The sequence below is a fragment of the Typopeltis vanoorti genome, chromosome 16 (genome assembly GCF_054136105.1).
Source record: "Typopeltis vanoorti isolate ZY-2024b chromosome 16, IOZ_Tvanoo_1.0, whole genome shotgun sequence".
In the NCBI taxonomy this organism is placed as follows: domain Eukaryota; kingdom Metazoa; phylum Arthropoda; class Arachnida; order Uropygi; family Thelyphonidae; genus Typopeltis; species Typopeltis vanoorti.
In genome coordinates this window covers 19,436,450-19,461,485 of record NC_143564.1, presented here as the reverse complement: position 1 = coordinate 19,461,485, position 25,036 = coordinate 19,436,450, and the positions used below count along the sequence as shown (strand labels likewise).

Here is a 25,036-nt window from a genome sequence, read left to right as displayed (position 1 = left end):
ATAGTAGAAGAACCACGTCTACAAATAAATGGCAGGAATATCAACCATATTAAATATGCGGATATTATTATTCTTGCAGAATCTAAAGCACAATTGGAAAAAATAATAAAATGTTTCGATGAAGAGTGCAAAACTTTTGCAATGAAAATCAATCTAAGCAAAACTAAAACAATGAAATTAAGAAGAGATAAGGAAAAATGTCAATCAGCTTTAAAAAAATCACATGGTCGAACAAGTAAAGCATAGAACATATCTTGGCAGTCTCATTACTCACAACCTCGACAACATAGAAACAGTAAAATACAGATTTAACAAAGCATGGTCTAATGTGAATAAATTAAACAAAATATGGAAAAATAACCTCATTTCAAAAAGCCTCAAACTGAAACTCTATAAACCATTATTATACCTATAGCAACATATGGAGCTGAGACACAGACATTCAATCAGAAAGAAATACAGAAAATCAGAGCGATCGAAATGGAATGCTTAAGAAAAATAAATAAGACTCACTGGTCTGAACATAAAACAAATGAGCAAGTCAAACACAAATTAAACTATAGAGAAGATATGACAACTATAATTCTTAAATAGCAATTAAGATTATTTGGACACCTCCAGACAATGTCGCTTCAAAGATTACCAAATATAGTCTTGAATGGAATCATTGGAGGAAGATGATCGATAGGTAGCCCAAAAAGAACTTGGGCTACCTATTGGAGGAAAGGTCAATTATCGAGCTTCAGAGAGATGACAGAAATGATCAGAGATAGAGCCAGATGGCAAAGATTTGTTCATAATAAGAGATTCAACCTGTCATCTGATGAATGAGAAAGTAGAAGAAAAATCATTTTCTTCATGGTTACATTACACGGTGATCAGAATTCATTATTAAAAATTATGGAAACAACTATCATATTATAGTAAAACTTCAGTTTAATATAAACAAACCAAAATAATTACTGGAAGCTTTGACCTTCACATTAAGGTCATCATCTGGAGTATACACACATATACAAAGAAACAAGCTACGTTACAATCTACATGGTATGTTAAAGTTACATTAATTTGGTCAACCGTTAAAACTACTGACCTCTGGTGAAAAAAAAAAAAAAGACATTAGATATTATACACTATTATAATCTTAATGCTACTTTTAAACCACCTATAAACTTACAAAAGATATTCAACTCCTCTAAGGATCCTCTCCCCCATTTGGCCACCCACCCTGGAATATACCATATCCATTGCACCTGTAACTTATCTTATATTGGTGAATCTAGATGTACTATTCCTACCAATTCCTATCCGTAAAAAAGAACACAAACGACACATTAAATTTAACAATTCTGGTGAAGCAGGTCTCTCAGATCAGGCTCTTAAACCCTATACCAAAATTATTGGAAAAGTACCTGTTCTTTACATCATACAAAAACTGGTATGAATTCAAATTTAAAGAAGCCTATGAAATTTTCTTGAGGAAGGCCATACTCCTACCAGGCATGTCCCCAGGTGGTGGATGGGGGAAACCCAAACGGGTTGCTCTGAATAAAGAATAAAGAGTCATGGACCATAAACCGGAGCAGATCCACAAACAGAGAAAATGCTACTGCGTGCGGGACAGCTGACGCACCTACTCAAAAACCACATTGAGTAGGTGAATCAGTGATGTGGTCAGCAAAAGACATGAGGTATGTAGCCACCCTCAACATAAGATCATTATACAGACCTGGAAAATTGCAATTAATCCAGGAAAATTTTAAAAGATTGAAATGGAATATTTTAGGTCTATCAGAGACAGACTAGTGCAGAGAGGGATTTATGGATTTACCGGAAGGAAGATTATACTTCTCAGGAAGAAAAGATAACATACACAGAGAAGGAGTTGCATTATTAATTGAGAAGAAACATACACACTCAGTAATTGAAATAAAACCAGTGTCCCCCAGAATAATCACAGCCAAATTTCAAGCAAAAGAAAGAGGTCAAATAATTAAAATAATCCAAATATATGTGCCAGACAGTAACCATTCAGAGGAAGAAATAGAAAATTTCTATGAGGAACTACAACAGGAAATAGATAGAATAAAAAAACAGAGAACTCATGATAGTGATGGGAGATTTTAATGCTAAAATAGGAAAGTCTGCACTAGATAAAAAATGATGTGATGGGACAATTTGGATATGGAGAGCTTAATGACAGAGGAGAACTATTACTACACATCTGTAAAGTAAATGATCTAATGAATGCAAACACATTGCGCTATCAACGCCCTAATAATAAATATACATGGACATCCCCAGATGGTAATATAAAGAACTGCATAGGTTATACAACGAACAATGGAAAAGATCAGTAAATAATGTTCACACATTAAGAAGTTTCGATTTTGACACTGACCATGAAATATTAACTGACAAAGTGAAAATAAAATTTAACAGGAAAAATAATTTCAGTAAAGAAGAAAGATTCAATCCATCAAAATTAAAAGTCAATTTTTAGAACAGATGCACCTGAGATTAAAACCCGACATCTCTCAAAACATCAGAAAATACTGGGAAACAGGAAAAGAAACAGTGTTATCATTTGCAAAAGATATTTTAGGTAATAAACCCAAAATAAACAATCAGTGGATAACCCAAGAAATCCTAACCACAATAGAAGAAAAAAGAGATGCCAAGATACTTGTAAAACAACAAAACAATGAAGAGAATAGAGCAAAATACAGAGCACTAAAAAAGAGGAGATGGGAGTACAGTTTGTTAATGTGTGGAATGAGTTTAAAGGACGAAGTGAGCTGTGTGGGAGCAATGGACTACATTTGAGTGGTTATGGTGTGAGTCGCTTGGAGAGACTGCTGCTGGAAGGTAGAGAAGTGAATAGAGAGAATGAATCAGATTGAGAGGGGAGTGATGTGGAAGAGCAGGAGAGTAAGACAGGAGAGATTGAAGGAGTGGAAATGAATGTGAAAGTGAGTGGTATGAGTATAGAAAATGAGAGAATGGGTGTGCAAGAGGAGCAGGGAAACTGGGAGGCTCAGGGTGGACAGGGGTACACAGCGTGAGAAAGGTGGATGCTCCAACAGGAGGTGAGAGCATGTGTAGGCAGGAAAGAAATGGGATGACCAGGAATCAAGAGGAAACAGATGAAATTGAAAAGGGTTCTAAAATGAAGAAGCAGAAAGGGAAATGGCTTCAGTCCAGCATGGAGAGATCGCATCAAGTGAGTGGTATCAGTGGAACTAGCTGTAGATCAAGAAATGAGCTGTCATGTTTGTATACCAATGCTAGAAGTATAAGAAACAAGGTGAATGAAATGAAATGGTAGCACTAATTGCGTCTGTTCACCCAAAGATTGTTGGAATAAGTGAGACATGGTTAGATGAGGACGACATCCTGACAGGAATAGAAATGGAAGGGTATGTAGGGGTAAAAAGGGAGGGGGGTGCTACTGATGATAGAGAAAGAGTTATGTCCATACAAGGTAGAGATGCAAGAGGTAAATAGGGCCAGTGGTTTTGAGGCAGTATGGTGTGAGATAGAGGTGAATAGAATGAAATACTTGGTGGGATGTTGTTATAGACCTGGTAATGTGAATGGTGGTGATAGTGAAATGTATAGTCAAATAAGCCAAACAAATAAGAAAAGGGTGATCATTATCGGTGATTTTAATTATGGCAATATAGACTGGAATGAAGAGATAGCAACTGGAAGTAAAGAAAATGAGTTTCTTGAGTTTTTGAGGGATAACTACCTCAGACAGTATGTAACAGAGGGCACACGAGGATTAAGGTCTTGGATTTGGTCATCTCATCAGAGAATGTAATTATAAATGAGGTGTCAAATCATCCACCAATTGGTGAAAGTGACCATGAGGTGATTACCTGGGTGGTTGCCAGCAGTGCAAGGACCCCTGTGAAAAAAGGGTATATGTGGAACTACAAGGGAGGGGTGATTATGAAAAGCTCAGGAGACAGCTTGCAGGTGTAGCATGGAATGAGGAGTTAGCTGGAAAAGAGATCAATGCTGCTTGGGGGATTTTCAAAAACTATTTAGTAGATGCAATGTCTAAATGTATTCCAAGGGTGAGAAAGTTAAATAAGGTAGGTGTGAGATGGATGAATAAAGAAATTAAGCATGCGATACAGAGAAAAAGGGCATTGTGGAGGCAGCATAAGAGAAGTGGAAGTAACCAATTTCATGAGGTCTACAAAGACCAGACAAGGAGGGTGATTTGGTTGGTGAGAGTAGCTAAAGAGAGGTATGAACAGCAGTTAGCTAATGAAGCCAAAAAGAATCCTAGGGAGTTCTTTCGATATGTAGCCAGCAAAAGAAAGAATGATTATGGAAGGATGACACTGATTGGAGGAAATGGTATAAAGACAGCTGTTGCAGAATGTGTGGTGGAGATACTTAATGAGCACTTCATAAAGTTCTTTCAATCTTGTGAATGTGACTTCATGGAGAGATTGAGAGCAGTTGATGATGGGGAGGAGAGACTGACCTAAGTGAGCAAGAGGTGTTTGGGGAGTTGAGTAAACTAGATGTAAATAAGGCTGTGGGACTTGATAACATATCACCGCGTATTCTGAAGGAATGTGCCAGAGAGTCGACACCTGCCTTGACATATTTTTTTAATACGAGTCTTGCACTTGGTCAAGTTCCTAAAGAGGGGAAGGAGGGCAAGATTGTGCCACTTCATAAAGCAGGTGATCGAACTCAAGCATCAAACTATAGGCCTATCTCTGTATCAGGTGTTGTGGTTAAGTTGTTGGAGAAGCTTGTGAGAACTAGGATCCAGAGTTGGGTTGACAACAATGGTATAATCTCTGATGGACAGCATGTTTTAGCAATCTACTTTCTTATTACAATAAAATGACTGCTTTCTTGTACAAAGTAGAAGGATACACAGTAATATACTTGGATTTCACAAAGGCTTTTGATAGAGTACCTCATGATAAGTTGACAGTCAAACTAGAGCAGATGGGGTTGGATATTAGATTAGTGCATTGGATTGGAGACTGGCTATCTGATAGGTATCAACAAATTGTGTATGGGAATGCGATATGCAGGAAAAGGAAAGCCACTAGTGGAGTGCCTCAGGGGTCTGTTTTAGGGCCATTACTATTTAACTTGTATATTAATGATATCGACGAAGATTTGGATGGAGAAATTCAGTTGTTTGTAGATGATGCAAAGTTGGGATGAACCATGAAGAGTAGTGAAGATGTTGTGGCCTTATAAGAAGACTTGAATAAATTGAGTGATTGGGTATGAAAATGGGGATATGAGTTCAATGTTGCAAAATGTAAGGTTTTAAAATTTGGAAAACAAAGATGGGATGCAGAATTTATGCTTGGTGAGAATATATTGTTGGAGGTAGAGGAAATAAGAGATCTGGGGGTGATAGTGGATAAGGATCTAAAATTTTGGGGACACATCAAAATTGTGAAGACAACACAAAGACTTCTGGGAATGATGCGGAGGACATTGACGTGTAGAAGTAGGGAGATTCTTGTTCCATTGTATAAGGCTTTGATTAGGCCACACATGGCATATTGTGCCCATATTTGGTCACTGGGTTTTCAGAAGGATGAAGAGATGTTGGAAAGGGTCCAAAGGCGACTAACTAAGGTAGTTTCTGACCTCTGGAATGTCGAGTATGAGGAAAGATTGAGAAGATGTATGCAGAGTCTGGTGGAGAGAAGGAAGAGGGGAGATATGATAGAAACCTACAAGTTGGTAAGGGGTTGTTATAAGATCAATGGTGGAGAAGTTCTACAGAGAATAGTGGGAGATCAGGGGAGAACCAGAGGTCATCCCTGGAAACTGTATAAAGAGGGTGTGAGTAATGGAGTGAGAGGCAGGTTTTTTTTCGTGCAGAGTTGTGAATGATTGGAATGCCTTGCCTGAGAGTGTGGTGTCTGCAAAGAGTTTGAGTGTGTTTAAGACACGGTATGATGAGATGTGTGTGTGATAAAAGGACCTCCCAGATGAGTCTTTGACTCCATGAGGTCTTGGGAAATAATAATAATAATAATAAGTTAGCAGCAAAATTGTGCAAAAAAAGCCAAAGCAAAATGGCTACAAGAAAAAGCTAAAAAATGCCAAGAAGCATACCAACAAGACAGCCTGAAAGTCTTCCATGACACTATAAGAGAAATTATAAAGGAATTCTCAGCAAAAGCAGTAACAGTGATAAACAACAAGATGACTGAAATCGGGGATATTGAAGAGATAAGGAAAATCTGGTCAAACCATTTTAAGATTATTTTCCATCAAGGAAATAAAACTACAATGCCAATAATAGAGGAAAATAACGATTACCCAAAAATCTTAAAATTAGATACACAAATTAAAGTTAGATACACAATAAAACAAATGAAACACAATAAAGAACCAGGTATTGATACTATTCCTACAGAACTGTAGTCATATAGAGACAGCACATCAGTAGAATATTTAACAATCCTATTACTTATTACCCTATTACCTATGCCAAATTACTGGAGAACTGGAAAGATCATCCCAATATACAAGAAAGGAGACAAAAGAGTTTGCAGAAATTATAGCTCAATCAATTTACTTTCTCACACCTACAAAATATTTGTAAGAATTATACAAAATAGATTAAAAAGCACCTATGAAGAACTGATAGGCACAGATCAAGCTGGCTTTCGAGGAAACTATTCAACGAAAACCAGATTTTCACATTGCACCAACTAGCAGAACTCAGCTGGGAAGACTATAAAGAATTATATTGTTGTTCTGTGGACTTTAAACAAGCTTTTGATAGGATCAATAGAGAAATTCTTCTTAAAATTCTACTGTAAAAAGCAATAGATAAATATATATAATACAGCTTTTTATAAAATATTACTCTAAGACAAATGCAATAATTAAAAAGGACACACTCACAACAGAACTCATAGAGATCCAAAAAGGAGTAACGCAAGGATGTCCACTATCTCCCATGCCTATTCAACATATATCTGGAAGAAGTTGTAAAGAATGCAATAGATAATAAGCCTGGAATCAATATCATGGATTAAATACAAATAATATTAAATATGCAGATGATCTTGTTCTTATTGCAAGAACTCACAAATGAACTACAAAGATTGATAAACAAACTAAACAAAACCTGTAAAATATATGACATGTAATAAACATACAAAAGACAAAAGTGGTGAAAACAGGGAGGAACAAAACTAACATCTCAGCCACCCTAATTCGAGAACAAATAGAACAAGTAGATAACTTCATATATCTTGGATCAAAACTAACAGAAACAATAGATGCACTCGAAACAATGAAACACAGACTAGCAATAGAATGGACCACCATAGGAAAATTACAGAAAATCTGGAAAACAAACAAACAAGATATCTAAACAAGGCCAAAATCAAATTATATGAATCAATAATTATACCAACAGTTATCTATGTAGCAGAAGCAGGACAATTAAGAAAAAAGAGGAGAAAAAAACTGTTAGCATTTGAAATGCTTAAGAAAAATAAATAAAACTAGTTGGATAGAAAAGAAAAGAAATAGCACAGTTAGACAAGAATTATCGCATAAGATGACAATATTAGAAAAAATTAGAAAACAACAACTGAGATAGTTTAACCATGCTGCATGTATAGATGCAGACAGACTACCTAACATCCTAATAAATACTTTTACAACTGAAAGAAGAAGACCCGGGAGACCAAGAATTACCTGGCCAAAATCAATAAAGAACATTTCGAGATGTAGAACTTATAATGAACTTTTTCTAAAAGCAAGGAATAGAGAAGACTGGAAGATCCTGCTCAGTGGAAAACTCAATCTGTCTTAGATGGAAGAGAAGAAGAAGAAGAAGATGAAATTTTGATCAACCATCCTAATCTTAACAATAATGGTGGCATAAAAATCCCATGAAATTGGATGGCACATATTCAGCCACTTAAGTTCTTCAAATTTTCCAGCAAACCCTTACTTCAGGACTCTAAGCAATTTCAACTCTTATTTGTCATTATCCATACTGTTTTGTTCTAATTTACATGTATACTTATATGGGTAATTATGTGAGAGCATGTTGCTCTCTAGCTTAATATATTTCTTAATGACTGTTAACCAAATAGATAATAATAATAACAGGACTTTATTCCTAGCTTTGATGAAGTAAAATTTTTCTCCACCAGAGGTCAAGCCAGTGGTTTTAATGGTTGACCAAAGTAATGCAACTTTAGCATATAATGAAATTAATAACAGAAAAACTCATGTAAAAAGATTATTTAATAGTAAAATAAGGCATTTTCAGTACATTTTAAGCTCAAATTAAATAATAACTGACAATTTCAAAAAGCGCCACCTAAGTAGCTAATAAATATATGTCAACATCATCATCAAATTCCTGACATGTACCCTCAAGAGGTGTACAGGATATGATAGTACTACATGAAAAATTTACATCATTACTAACTTCCTATCTACAATTTTCCTCCAAATCAGTCTGTTACTTGTCAAGACTCCCACATTATCAGATCTTATATTTCTATCGTCTAAGGCACATTGTACCGTATCAATCCACCTATATCTTGGTCTTCCTCTGAGTCATTTTCCTGCCAACCTGGCAGAGAACACTTGTTTTGCTAATCTTTCCTTGCTCATTCTGTTTAAGTGACCATAACACCTAAGATTAGCTCTGCTAACGCATTCCTGGATGCCGACAATGTCAAGTTCTTTCCTAATATCCTCGCTTTTAATATGATATTGTCATTGATGCCATTTGTTCATGCCTCTAATCTTTCTCAGGTCTCTCATATCTGTGGTCTCTAGTCTTTGGTCAAGTGTTTTACTTCTGACCCAGCTTTCAGATCCATAAGTTAAAATTGGTTTGAACACTGTCTTCTATACAGCTAATTTAGTGTTCCGACTAATTTCTCTCTTATTCCATATGAATTTATTCAATTGACTTCCTACCATACTAGCTTTGTTGATTCTGTTGTCTATTTCCATATTTAATTTACAATCTTCACTAAAAATCGTGCCTAAGTAACTGAAATGTTTTACTTGTTCCACAGGTTCCCCATTCACAACACAGTTGACATTTTCAACAATTCTACCTATTTTCATTGTCTTTGTATTTTTAACGCTGACCTTCATACCATATCTATTACAACAGTTATTCAATTTAGTCAGGGAATCTTGCAAACTTGTAGCGGATTTATTCAGAAGTATAACATCGTCCGCATAAAGCAAAGAGCTGACATTAACATCTCCAATTCTGATATCATGTTTAATACCACTTTCCTTCATAATGTGATCCATATAGATAATGAATAACAGAGGAGATAATGTACATCCTTGTCTCACACCAGATTTAATATTAAACCATCTTCCTGTACATCCTTCAATTCTAACTGCCGATCTTTATTGAGGTCTCTTCAGTGGGAGCCAGGGCCTGGCTCCCACTGAAGAGACCTCAATAAAGGTCGAAACTAGTCTGGGTTGTGGCCCTTCCCTTAATGCATAACATTAGACATATCTGCAAGGAGATGTGTTTTGCATTATGGGAGATACTGAGATAGGAGTGCTGGTATCTTGCTCCACCTTTGCAAGGAGTGCCCTGGTGTTGTACCACCTTACCCCAGTCCTGAAGATACTTTCAGGTGCAAACTTTGTTTGCTCACACTTGGATTAAACTAAATTTATTATACTCTAACCAAGTGAAAAATAAACTTTCAACAAAATAAAATAAAATACTGCTCTACATTATAATACCCACCATGTAACATACATAACATGTGGTGTTGTACCACCTTACCCCAGTCCTGAAGATACTTTCAGGTGCAAACTTTGTTTGCTCACACTTGGATTAAACTAAATTTATTATACTCTAACCAAGTGAAAAATAAACTTTCAACAAAATAAAATAAAATACTGCTCTACATTATAATACCCACCATGTAACATACATAACATATAAAAACTCATCACCTAAAATGCCTTCTTCTTCTTAACATAAAGTTTATATAACTCACGGTTTTATCTGATTCTCCAGAGACCATTATCATTCACTAGGCTAAATATTTTTCAAAGGATTTTCTTTCCAAAAACTGAAATAAATTCTCTGCTCTTGCCATAAATATCCAGTTTTCACATCCATAGGTGACAACTGGATGAATTATAGACTTATATATTTTTACTTTAGTCTACCAATAAATATCTTTTGAACTGAGTACACATGAGAGAGAATAAAAAGCCTCATTACCATTCTTCTGCACTTCCACCATCTTATTTGGTTGGCTAGTGATCATTATCATCAAATTCCTGATATATATACCCTGAAGGGATGTACAGGATATGAGAGTACTACATGAAAAATATACATCATTACTAACTTCCTATCTACAATTTTCCTCCAAATTAGTCTGTTAAATGTCAAGACTCCAATATTATCAGATCTTGTATTTCTTTCTCCTAAGGCACTTTTTACTATATCAATCCACCTATATCTTGGTCTTCCTGCCAACCTGGCAGAGAATACTTCTTTTGCTAATCTCCTCTCCTTTTCCGTTTAAATGACCATACCACCTGAGATTAGATCTGCTAATGCATTCCTGGATGCTGACAATATCAAGTTCTTTCCTAATATTCTCATTTTAAATGTGATATTGCCATTGATGTCATCTGTTCATGCCCCTAATCTTTCCTAGGACTCTCATATCTGCAGTCTCTAGTCTTTGGTCAAGTGTTTTACTTCTAACCCAGCTCTCAGATCCATAAGTTAAAATTGGTTTAAACACTGACTTGTATACAGTTAATTTAGCGTTTAGCTAATTTCTCTCTTATTCCATATAAATTTATTCAGTTGACTTCCTACCTTATCAGTTTTGTTGATTCTGTTGTCTATTTCCATATTTAATTACCATCTTCACTAAAAATCTTGCCTGAGTAGCTGAAATATTTTACTTGTTCTATAAGTTCTCCATTCACAATTCAGTTGATATTTTAATGTTTCTGCCAATTTTTATTGTCATTGTCTTTTTAATGCTGACCTTCATACCGTATCTATTGCAACAGTTATTCAGTTTAGTCAGGGAATCTCACAGACTTGTAGCGGATTTATTTAGAAGTATAACATCATCCGCATAAAGCAAAGAGCTGAGATTAATGTCTCCAATATTTCCTTCATAACGTGATCCATATAGATAATGAATAAGAGAGGGGATAATGTACATCCCTGTCTGACACCAGATTTAACATTAAACCATCTTCCTGTACTTCAATTCTACAACTCAAATAAAGACTGAGTATTGCTTGATATAATGCTCCATTAATACAATATAAATGTAGTGTTTGGAATAGCTTGGCACCTTGTCATATACCTTTTTTCCAGATCTACAAAACTTAAAAATCTTTGTTATATTCTCATGATTTCTCAAATATCTGTCATAAAGTGAAAATCTGAATCTGATAGCCTCTATCTGGAATGAATCAAGCTGGATTCATTTCAAATAGAGACTTCTTCATCAAGCTTCTCTTCCACAATCCTTTCTCAAATATACTTGCATATATCTTACCAGGAATACTCAGTAATGAAATGCCTCACATTTCAGTTTTATTTCCCTTTTTATATATGGGTACAATGAGAGCTCTACTCCAATCATCTAGAATTCGTCCCTCTATCCAGGCTTTCTGAACTATGCAGTGCAGCCACTGTACGACTTTTTTATCTCCATACTTGAAGTCGAATTTCATCTATTCCTGCTAGTAATCACTATTCCTAAATATTTAAATTGTTCCTTTTTCAAGTTCCCAATTTTCACACTTGTATCAATTAACTGGAATGCATACAGATCAAAGCTGTATAACTAAGAGGAGACCTCCACACAGCCTTTAAAAGAATACGGAGAACCGACCAGGGCTTCTGACCTAATGTCCAAACCTCACCTTCTCGTGGTGAACCCTGTTAGATATCTACCTGTATATTGAATGAATAACGATAAGCTAGCAATTTGGGATTTAGCCGACCAATTTGTATTCTTATTTGTTTAAACCAAAATAAAATGATGATACAACATGACAGAATTTCATGCCCGGGCATTGCCTAGTTAAACAAGGCCCCCGTTGTTTTTGTCAAGAAACTAAGGCAAACAGTGAAAAATCAGCTACTGGAACATATCCTAAAACACACCCCAACTCAACATCACTAGAGTTCAAGATCGGTACTATCAACATTAGAAGCCTGAATGGCAAAGAAATGGAGCTAGCTGAGGAATTGGATAATTAGCAGACATAATAGGGGTAACTGAAACAAAAAAAACAAAATCTAGTGAGATCTTTCTGAACAATAAATACAAAATGTTATATTCAAGCAATGAAAATCAAGGAAAAGGAGTAGCACTCATACTATTCAACACCAAATACGAGGCTAATCTTCCTCAATGGTAGGAAGTCTCAAGTAGAGTAATGTGGGCAAATATCAAAATAGGGAACTAGACAATGAGGCTTATTTGTGCCTATGGTTCCACAGAAGGTCCTACTGAGGTAGAAGTGGAGGAATTTTTTGATGCTTTAGAGAACGCAACTGACATGATGAAAAAGGAAAAGTTGGTCCTTGTTGGCTAAATAGCAGAGTAGGAATGACTGTCAGGCATACAAAAATATTTTGGTAAAATTTGGAGAAAAGAGAAATGCTAATAATAATAATAGAAAATACCTGTTGGATTTCTGCTCAGGACATGGACTGGTTATTACTAACACAATGTTCCAACATAAAAATGTGCACAAAATCACAAAGAAGAGGCAAGGAATAAGAAAAGTCTCATGAACAAAAGTATTGTCAATAGTGATGTTTTCTCCCTGGTGCAAAACATCAGAGTGTACAGAGGATTTGAAATTGGAAATGATCACCATTTAGTCTTGAGCAGAATAAATCTGAATTTCACATTAAAAGAACAACATGTAAGAAAGATTTAAAGAGAATAAAAGTTGAGCAGCTCTCAGATGTGAACTGTAGACTAAAATACACAAACATGATTGAATAAAAAATGAGAGTTTGAGAGCTGGAACCAAACCATGGAGATTCAGTGGCAAGCCCTGAAAAAAACACTGATTGATTCAGTCAGAGAGGCATGTGGTGAGGTGTGCAAAGATAGAAAAATCAGAACTCCATTGAGGCCATAGGAAGTTAAAGAGGTAGTGAAGGAAAAAAAAGAAAGCATATCAAAAGTTCATGGCAAATAAGTCAGCGTGTGTTCTTAGAGAATACAGAGACAAATGTAAGAATGCTAAACACTGTGTAAAACTAGCTAAACAAAAGTAATGGGAAGACTTTGGTAAGAACATAGAAAATAAATATCAAGAAGATGGCAAGATATTTTGGATGTTGTTGAAGAAGCTCAGAAATGAAGAAAAGAGTGCTGAAAAGGGAATCATAGATGATAAAGATGACATGAAAACTGGAGAAAAAGATATCCTTGAAGTATGGATTAATTACTTCGAAAAACTGCTGAACGAAACAAGCAGTGATAGCACAGTGGTAAAAAACACTCAACAGGGATGCAGGCAAGAATTCAAATCCATACTTGAAGTAAAAAAATCATCAAAGGCCTCAAATGTGGAAAGGCAGATGGAGTAGATGATATTCGACCAGAAATGCTCAAGTATGGTGGTATAAAAGTCTTACAGTGGCTGCACTGCATAGTTCAGAAGGCCTGGACAGAGGGACAAATTCCAGATGATTGGAGTAGAGCTCTCATAGTACCCATATATAAAAAGGGAAATAAAACTGTATGTGAGAATTAGAGGCATTTCTTTACTGAGTGTTCCTGGTAAGATTTATGCAAGTATACTTGAGAAATGGTTCAGAGGAATTGTGGAAGTAAAGCTTGGTGAAGAACAAGCTGATTCAGGCCAAATAGGTAAAATGGTAGGAAGTCAGTTGAATAAATTTATATGGAATAAGAGAGAAATAAGACAAAACACTAAATGATCTGTCAGGATCAGATTTTCACTTTATGACAAATAGTTGATAAATCCTGCGAATATAATATGGATCTGTATTCTAAGTTTTGTAGATTTGGAAAAGGCATATGACAAGGTGCCAAGACAAAAGCTATTCAAAACGCTACAGCTATATAATGTCAATGGGGCATTATATGAAGGAATACTTAGTCTTTATTTGAGTTGTAAGTCAGCAGTAAGAATTGAAAGAAGTACAGGAAGGTGGTTTAATGTTAAATCCGGTGTGAGACAAGGATGTAGATTATCTCCTCTGTTATTCATTATCTATAAGGATCACATTATGAAGGAAAATGGTCTTAAACCTGGTATCAAAATTGGAGATGTTAATCTTAGCTGTCTGCTATATGCAGACAATGTTACACTTCTAAATAAATCCAGTAGAAGTCTGCACGATTCCCTGACTAAATTGAATAATTGTTGTAATAGATATGGTATGAAGGTCTTTGTCTTGTTTGTCAACAAGACAAAGGCAATGCAAATAGGCAGAAGCATTAAAAATATCAACTGCATTGTGATTGGAGAACCTATAAAACGAGTAAAACATTTCAGCTATTTAGGCACGATTTTTAGTGAATATGGTAAATTAAATATGGAAATAGTCAACAGAATCAACAAAGCTGGTATGGTAAGAAGTCAACTGAATAAATTTATATGGAATAAGAGAGAAATTAGTCAAAACACTAAATTAGCTGTATACAAGATAGTGTTCAAACCAATTTTAACTTATGGATCTGAGAGATGCGTCAGAAGTAAAACACTTGACCAAAGACTAGAGACCACAGATATGAGACTCCTGAGAAAGATAAGGGGTATGAACAGATGGCATCAATGATAATATCATATTAAAAACGAGGATATTAAGAAAGAACTTGAAATTGTTGTCGTCATCCAGGAATGCATTACCAGAGCTATTCTCAGGTGGTATAGTCACTTAAACAGAATGGGAGAGGAAAGATTAGCAAAAGAAGTGTTCTTTGCCAGGTTGGCAGGAAAAAGACCCAGAGGAAGACCAAGATATAGGTGGATTGATACAGTAAAAAGTACCTTAGAAGTTAAAAATATAAGATCTGATAATGTTGGAGTCTTGACAGGTAACAGACTGATTTGGCAGAGAATTGTAGATAGGAAGTTAGTAATGATGTAAAATTTTTATGTAGTACTATCATATCCTGTACACCCCTTCAGAGTATATGGCAGGAATTTGATGATGATGACGATCTATTAATTGATTCTGCCTGGTATTAATCATTATTTTGGTTTTTCTGTTGATTAATTTTGAGGAACTAGAAAAAACTGATTTTTCTAGTTCCAAATACATTTCTTGTGCAATTTCCTTCGTTCTTGGCATGATGTTAATATCATATACATATATTACAATCTGTACTGATTTGTTTATTAGTGTCTTTAGTACCTATGCCAATGATTGAAAAACACATTCCAAAGCTAAGTTTCAAAGTATTGGAGCTAGACCATCACTTTGTTTTAATCCTATTTTAACCTGTACTTCTGAATTTTCAATTTTTAACTTTGTAAGTCTTACTAACTATCTGGTATTCAAAAGTGCATCATAATCTCATATAACTTTCTTCTGTTAATCAAGAAAGTTATATGAGATTATGATGCTTGTTGGAAATCAAGAAAAATCTGATGAATAATTATATCCAACTCCCAAAATTTCTTTAATAAATTGTTTATTAGTGTCTTTAGTATCTATTGCAATGATTGAAAAACACATTCCAAAGTTAAGTTTAAAAGTATTGGAGTAGGACCATCACCTTGTTTTAATCCTATTTTAACCTGTACTTCTGAATTTTCCATGTATCTGATCAATTGTAGATTTGTCCTTCCTGAAACCTTCTTAGTAGACACCAATTATATTTTCCATAAATGGGTTTAACCTGTTCTTCAAAATAGAGGTAAATATTTTCTGTGCTATACATAAGAGAGAAATGCATCAGTAATTTCCATAAACTATTTTATCATTCTTCTTCTTAGGTATCAAGCAGCTCAGGCGTTTTCTCCATTATTTTTGGTATTTTCTTTCTTCCATATGGTTAAAATCAATTATTATATTTAGTTTTCTATACTATAGTTTACAATCACGTCTGGGTTTTCATTTAATAATCAGCAATGTAATTACCAAAGTAACTTGGCCAATACTTTAAGTGAAGTTTAAAAACATTAACAAAAAAAAAAAAAAAAATACTGCTGTTATAAAAAAAAAAAATACTGCTGCTCAAAATACATTATGAAATTTAGTGTGAGAAGAATCTATATGTAACTAAGTTTAAAAATATTTACCTAGGACTCCTACATCCAGGCCTTCAATATTTTTAGAAATTATTTCATAAATTTCAGTACCTTTAGTGAAGTCAGCAGCTATAGTCTTTGTTTTAACCTTAAACTGATTTTCTGAAATTAAAATAACATATAATAAGTTATACATTAAATTCTATCAACAAAGGCAAGAAACATTTATACAGTATATAATAAAAATTATAAATCGATAAATGAGAGAACTTAGAAACATAAGGTAAAGACAAAATGAAATTATTAAATGAATAAAATGTGAATAAAAGTGGGTCACATAATTTATATTAGTGACCAACATTTTCCTAAAATCAAAGCTGAAATGTGAAGCTACAAATACGCAACAATAAACAGAGTGAAACAAAATGCTTAATTATCTATGGCACATGTAATATGCGACATGACAAGTAGTAAGCCAGAATTCAATTAGAGTTCAAGTCAAAAATAAGAAAAATATATATACTGGATGAAACAAAAATGATAAATAAATAACAGTGATATCAGGTGTTTAACTGCTTCCCAAAACTGGGAATGCCTGCGGCAATCATGCCTATTTAAATTTAGTTTAGTGCTCTGTTACCAGCTCTTTTTTTTTTTTTTTTAAAAAACTAGTTTTATGTCACTCAACTCTGTATCTGGCAAAGACAGCATGCAAAGCAAAACTAGATGTAGACTCTAGATATACAATGTAATCTTGGTGTATTACTAAGCAAATTAAAATATCAACTTTCCTGTTTGCCTACAGTAAGTGAAACTGCAAGAGAAAAGAGTACCTTAGATATTCCTGCACATGACAGTGAACCAAACTTGACTTCAGGAAAACACAAAAGGAAAGGATGACGGGTAGTCATAGGGGAGATGCAAGTTCTCAGGGTGTAAAGTTTTACATCTGCTCTAAGGCATCTAAGACATAAAGAGTGAAAGCCTAGAGGTAGAGAAACACTCTAACAGAGCAAATGCTATAATAACAGAAAAAACAAAAAGATACCAAAGAAATAATAGCTATATAGAAATCTACACTGGAATTTAAAAAAAGCAAAGAGCAAAGGCAGGTATAATGATACACAAATCTATGAAGAACAATATTGTACATTATAACTACTGGACTAAAAGATTAATAGAAACTATGCTCAAAACATCACATAATAATTGGTGCATATGCACCAAAAGAGGGAAAAGAAGACAGTAAATCGTTTTACAAAGAACTGCAAAAAGTCATTGATTAAACAAATAAAACAGACATTGCGACTAGCAAGGGATTTAAATGCCAGAATAGAAAACAGGAAATACAAAACAAACATAGGGAGATTTGGTGAAGATACTGTACATATCAAAATGATCAGGGTGCTTAAGGGTCAAAGCGATATAACTGAGAGGAGACCTCCACATAGCCTTCAAAGGAATGCAGAGAACCGACCAGGGCTTCAGACCTAATGTCCAATCCTCACCTTCTCGTGGCACAGCCTGTTAGGTATCTACCTAGATACCTAACAGGCTGCAATTTCGGATTTATGCTGACCAAACTGTACTCTTATTGGCTTAAACCAAAATTTCAAATGATGGTACAACACGACAGAATTTCATGCCGACTGGGGCATTGCCCGTTTAAACAAGGCACCCCGTCGTTTTTGCCAGGTAACCAGGACAAACAGCGAAAAGTCAGCTACTGGAACAAATCCTAAAACTTACCCCAATTCAACATTACCAGAGTTCAAGATCGGTACTATCAACATAAGAAGCCTGAATGGCAAAGAAATGGAGCTGGCTGAGGAATTGGATAAGTACCAAATCGACATAATAGGGATGACTGAAACAAAAAAGACAAAAACTGGTGAGATCGTTCTGAGCAATAAATACAAAATGTTATATTCAGGAAATGACAATCAAGGAAAAGAAGTAGTAGTCATAGTATTCAACACTAAATACAAGGCTAATCTTCTTCAATAGCAGGCAGTCTCAAGTAGAGTGATGTGGGCAAATATGAGAATGGGGAACTGGACAATTAGACTTATTTGTGCCTATGGTCCCACAGAAGGTTCTACTAAGGTAGAAGTGGAGGAAATTTTTTGAGGCTTTAGAGAAAGCAACTGACACAATGAAAAAGGAAAAGCCGGTCCTTGTTGGGGATCTAAATAGCAGAGTAGGAAATGATTGTCAGACATACAAAAATATTTTGGGAAAATTTGGAGAAGAGAGCAAAGCTAATAATAATGGCAAATACCTGCTGGATTTCTGATCAGGACATGGACGGGTTATTACCAACACAATGTTCTAACATAAAAATGTGCACAAATTCACATGGAGAGAAGAGGCAAGGAATAAGAAAGTCTCATTGACTATGTTATTGTGGATAGTGATGTTTCAGAGGATCTGAAATTGAGAGTGATCACCATTTAGTCTTGAGCAGGATAAAATTGAATTTCATATTGAAAAGAACAACATGTAAGAAAGTTTTAAAGAGAATAAAAGTTGAGCAGTTCTCAGATGTGAACTGTAGACTAAAATACACAAACTGATTTTAAAGAAAAAATGAAAGAGTTTGAGAGCAGGAACCAAACTGTGAAGATTCAGTAGCAAGCCCTGAAAAAAACACTGATTGATTCAGTCAGAGAGGCATGTGGTGAGGTTGTGTGCAAAGATAGAAAAATTAGAACTCCGTGGTGGACACAGGAAGTTAAAGAGGCAGTGAAGGAAAAGAAGAAAGCATATCAAAAGTTCATGGTAAATAAGTCAGCTTGTGCTCTTAAAGAATACAGAGACAAATGTAAAGAAAGCTAAACACTGTGTAAAACTGGCTAAACAAAAGTCATGGGAAGACTTTGTTAATTATTATTATTATTATTCAAGCCTTCAAGGAGTCAAAAGACTCATCGAGGGAGGTCCTTCCTAAGACATAAAGTCTGTCAAGACTCATCGAGGGGAGGTCCCCCGCTGAGAAACACAAAGTCTATCATACCACTCTTTAAACTCACTGACCGTTCTCGCTCCCACCACTCCATCAGGCAATGCATTCCACGGCTCAACCACCCTCCACACAAAGAAACCACTCCTTACCCTCTTGCTCACAGTTTCCTTTCGTAACTTCCAGGGATGGCCTCTTGTCATCGCTCCTTCCCGCTGATCAACCAACCGAAAGAACTCCCCAGTGTCAACCCTGTAACCACCTCTCAACAGTTTAAAAGTCTCAATCATATCACCTCTCCTTCTTCTATCTACCAAACTCTGCAGTCCACATTCTCTCAGCCGATCCTCATAACTATCCTTGTACAGTCCTGAAACCATCTTTGTCATCCGTCTTTGTATCCTTTCCACAGTTAATTTATCCCCTTCAAATCCTGGGGACCAAATCTGAGAACAATAGTCCAAGTGTGGTCTGATCAGAGACTTATATAACGTTTGTTAAGAACATAGAAAATAAATATAAAGAAGGTGGCAAGATATTTTGGAGGTTGAAGAAGCTCAGAAATGGAGGAAAGTGCTGTAAAAGGAATCAGAGATGATAAAGGTGACATGAAAACAGGAGAAAAAGATATCCTTGAAGTATGGAGTAATTACTTCGAAAAATTGCTAAATGAAACAAGCAGTGATAGCACAATGGTAAAAAACACTGACCAGGCATGCAATCAGGAATACATATCCATACTTGAAGTAGAAAAAGCCATCAAAAGACTGAGATGTGGAAAGGCAGCAGGAGTAGATGATATTCAACAAGAAATGCTCAAGTATGGCGGTATAAAAGTCGTACAGTGGTTGCTCTGCATAGTTCAAAAGGCCTGGACAGACTGGAGTAGAGCTCTCATAGTACCCATATATAAAAAGGAAAATAAACTGAATGTGAAAATTACAGAGGTATTTCTGTACTGAGTGTTCCTGGTAAGATTTATGCAAGTATACTTGAGAAAAGGTTGAGAAGAATTGTGGAAGAAAAGCTTGGTGAAGAACAAGCTGGATTCAGGCCAAATAGAGGCAGTCAGGATCAGATCTTCACTTTACGACTTATTTTTCATGTAGTACTATCATATCTTGTACACCCCTTGAGGATACATGGCAGGAATTTGATGATGATGAATTTACATAAGTCAGGGCCAATCTGTATCAGTAACTTTTTGAACTTTGTCTCGCCAAATTATAGTATTAGTTATATTATATCAAATGATGGTTGAAAGTGAACAAATATAAAAACTCAACTGGTGTTTTAATGTAAATATATAATTTGTGGAAGATCCATAATATGAGGGTCAAAAGTAAAGTTAGGAAACTCTGAGAAATGAATTTTTTTTTCTATAATCAACAAATGAAGAGTTGACAAATATTATATAATGTTGCTCAAACAAACATTAGCAGTAACTTTGTGGAAAATGTTCCTAAAACTCACTTGTTTACTTAAAGTTCAAAATTTACTCTCCTGTGAACTTCTAAATAAACAGGCTTTGCTTGTAATGATTTAACTTAAGTGCAGTATTTTACTTAGAATTTTTACTAAAGTGGGTATCATTAAAAGTAATCCATCCCTTGATTATCCAGTCATGCTGCAGAGAAAGTATGCTTTTTATAATGCTGAAAAGGAGCAGTGTACAAAGTATAGCGCCTCCGTAGCGCAATTGGAAGAACGACGGTACATTGCGCCCTTCGATTGGAATAGGCCTAAGTTCGATTCTCGTCGCGACGGGAGGAATCTTTATCTGGTCGATTTCAATCGAAGGTGAGTTAGCCGATCTCATACGGAGGTAGCAGGGTTTTTTCTCCCGGAAACTCGGGTTTTTCATCCCGCATACATACAAATCGGCCCTTCAGAACACACGCAATTTACAGACAAAAAAAATTACTAGTTGTGGTGGTGTTGGAGGTGGGCGGTAGATGGCGTTGATGAAGATGATTCGTAGTAGAGGTTAGGTGTAGAGACAGTTGTAGGTGTCCTCCTGCGATGAGTCTTCGGACTCCTTGGAGGTATCAGGAATAATAATAATAATATTTTTTGATTTCCCTAGGTAATCAAAAAAACACTACTTTTGATTTTAAAAAATTAAAAAATAAAACCAACAGTAGTGGGTAAAACTATTTTCATAGCAGGTATCAGGAACATGTTAAATAACTTAAAGACTGAAATTGAGCTTCTGGTTATTCAAGAGTGTAATAAATGAAGGATTACTGGAATTATAAGTATAAGCTACACTTTGTAATAATGCAACCAAAAAACTTCAATTTATAATAAATATTGCAAACCTATTGTTGTTGCTGTCTCTTCTAACTTTTCTAGATTACGACTAATCAGCACTATGTTGAAACCCTTGGAAGCCAACTATAAATCAGAAAATTAAATATGATTAATCAACAATAACCAGAATAAATAAAATTTAGAATTTAAAATAAATATACAAGAATCTATTTTCAACTGCAGTTTTGAATATCAACAATTAATGTTATTATTATTATTAATAGTATTATTAACAATCTTCATGGAGTTACTTATCACAGGAGTTTTCACCCAATTAGCAATAACATGATGAATTCAAACTTATCCAGCTTCTTAAAAATCACAATGCCCTCCAGAAAATGCATTCCACTCACCTACCACTCTCCATATAAAAACATCTACCCATTCCCTTTTCTCTGAATCCTTATACAATTTCCAAGAGTGAGTAACCTCTCACCTTCCATTCATGTATAATATCCTCCATAGTAATCCTGTAAAATCCCCTCGCCAACTTAAATGTTTCTATCATATTACCTCTTCTCTACATATCTACTAAACTCTGCAGTTTACATGTTCTCAACTACTTCCCAGAACCAATATTCCAGTATCATTATATAGCTTTACTTACTCTTCTCTAGACTCTTGCCAGAGTTTCCTTATCATGACAACCAAATCACTCAAGTGTTCTCTTTATTATAGCAGCAGCAAGCTGAGTAGTCTTAGCAACTCTGGCAACATGCACTTTGAATGTCAAGCCTCTACTGACCATCTTCACATCCCAAATCTGATCCACTAACACAATTCTACCAATACAATACAAAACCACATACACTGCACTTGAAAGTACAAAATCCCTTCAATTTATTCAAACCGCTTAATCCCCCTTTCATCTGTCCACATTAAAGTATGTTTAAATCTCTGAAGGAACTTGACATCAAAATCACCCCTTATGATGCTCCCCTCCCATCTTTTTGCATATTAACAAACAACTGAATATTTCATATCAGTCCACAGGAAATCAAAATCACAAGAAATCTCTACTTGGTTTAAATTAAATAAGTTAAATAGCTTGTCCACGAACACAATCCAATGGATGCCACTGGTTACCTTTCTTTTCTAGGACACTGTACTACCCATATACAACTTGCTTGTATCAATCAGGCCAAATCTAGTGACTAAATTAGCACCTCCATAGCACAGTTGGAAGAACAATGGTATCTTGCACCCTTTGATTAGAAAGGACCTCAGTTCAATTCTTGTCATGACAGAAAGAGATCTTTATATTGTTGTTTTTCAAATGAAGGAAAGTTATTCTGATCTCGTACGGAGGAAACAGGATTTATTCCCTACTGGAAACTCGAGCTTTTCATCCCATATAAAGGCAAATTGGCCAGAAGAACACATATAATTTACAGACAAAATTATATGTGCACTACTAATAATAAAAAATTATTAGTAGTAGTCCACAACTGAAGGTATTGTGTGTATGTTGAAAGTTTTTTCGCTTGGTTATACTATAAATTAAAGATGCCAAGAATTTATATTCTTGGTTTAATCTTTTATCCAAGTGTAAGTAAACAAAGTTGCAAGTGAAGTCACTTCACGACTAGGCTACTTGTATATGAAGGCTGATAACGTAATATAAATTGTCTGTATCCCATAATGCAATGCGCACACCTTTACAGACATGTATAATGCTATGCATTATGGGAAGGGCCACTATCCAGACCAGCATCAGCCTTTACTGAGATCTCATCAGTGGGAGCCAGATCCAGAAGTGATATCAAAGTTGAAGTAATGCAGAAGTCTTATTTCCATATACATGTAGTAAAAAGGTGTCACACCTTATTACTAAAATACTCTGGATTAGAGATAGATGTTGACAGATTTTTCACTTGGTTATACTATAAATTAAAGATGCCAAGAAATTATATTCCTGGTTTAATCCTGTATCCAAGTGTAAGCAAACAAAGTTTACACGAGAAGTCACTTCACGATTGGGCTACTTGTATCTAGAGTCTGATAACTTCACATCATTTGCCTTGGTATGGGTGTGAAGTGACTTCACATGCAACCTTCGTTTGCTTATACTTTGAAAAAGGATTAACCAAGAATATAATTTCTTGGCATCTTTAATTTATAGTATAACCAAGTGAAAAAAACTTCAACAACTTCTCTATTCCAGAGTATTTTAGCAATAAGGAGTGATACCTTTTGGCTACTTGTATATGGAAATATGACTTCTGCATTACTTTAACCTTGGAATCACTTCTGGATCTGGCTCTCACTGATGAGTCCTTCTGGTTTTGGTGCACACTAATAAGCCCTCAATGGCTAACTCCCACTGATGATAACTCGGTTTTCAGCAAGATAATTACCATATTTTTCCATGTATAAGACGATACTTTTTTCTAAGATTTTTAGACCAAAAATGGGGAGGTGTCTTATAAATGGGGGGGGGGGGGCAGTTGAGAGGCTTGCAGTTGTCATGGCGAAACTGCTGGTACCTTGTCTCCACAAACAGGCTTCCACCAATCATTAGCCTTTGTTAACTCTGTCAATTGATGTCACTGACGGCTGATTCTGAATAAACCAAATTTATTCAGAATGCTTTCAGAACTCTGAAAGCATTCATACGTTTGCAACTCATTGGTGGGGTAAGTTAATGCATTAACAATATTTTGAGCATTAGCCCATAAAAATGTCCAAAAATAAAAAATGATTGTGATATTCTTCAAAATTCAAGTTAAGAGTCATCAATTATGCAAAAGAACATGGAAATAAAGCTTTAGAGAGATAGTTTGGACCTCCTCCCACTTAATGTATAGTGGAGATGTTTAAAATATTGATTTCTTAATTTTGGATTTGAAAAAGTAGGGTTTGTCTTATACATGGAAAAATACAGTGCTTTGGTTTTCTTTCATTTGTTTTTCATTTGATTTTTTTTATTGGTGCTAGTGGTGGTTTCGTCTCCACTAGCACTTCATTTTTTTTAAATAAATATTAAGATTGCTAGTAGTGCAGTTAATATCACAGGATTACTTTTGGTGGTATCACAACCACCATTTTCTAGTAGCTCAAATAGAACATTTGCCTGGTGGTGTAGAATTATTTCTATATCACAGGATTATTTACTTCTCAGTCTTACAACTGAAAGTTTTTTTTTCTCCCTCCCTCCCTCTCTCTCTCTCTCTCTCTCTCTCTCTCTCTCTCTCTTTCTCCCCTAATCAAATGCAGAGGTTAGTCTTTTCCCCCACCTGAGATAATGGTACCAATTCTTCCAAGAGTGCGAACTCTAGTAATTGAAATTCCAGGATGTGAAGACTATGGTTTTAAAAGAGATAGTTGGTGCTAATAAGATTTATTCTTTCACCACATACAGCAGAGGGAAATATTTAATTGTAGTTAAAGATATGGAAACAGGGGACAAACTATTACAGGGTTTTACTTTCGAAGGCAGCATATTTATTCCTGTAATGGTCTGGAGTCGGGTAAAAACAGTAAAAATCGAAAGAT

At 35.2% G+C, this 25,036-nt stretch overlaps 1 protein-coding gene across 1 annotated transcript in view; it reads right to left on the bottom strand.

Annotated features, from left to right (window-relative positions):
- LOC150097881 (very-long-chain 3-oxoacyl-CoA reductase-B-like) overlaps positions 1-25,036 on the bottom strand; it is a 201,268-nt gene that overhangs the window by 155,770 nt on the left and 20,462 nt on the right. The window contains exons 3-4 of the mRNA XM_090406335.1: positions 21,550-21,625; positions 16,318-16,428 (exon numbers count right to left, since the gene is read on the bottom strand). Coding sequence (XP_090262461.1) covers positions 16,318-16,428; positions 21,550-21,625 — 187 coding nt within the window. The remainder of the gene's footprint in view (positions 1-16,317; positions 16,429-21,549; positions 21,626-25,036) is intronic.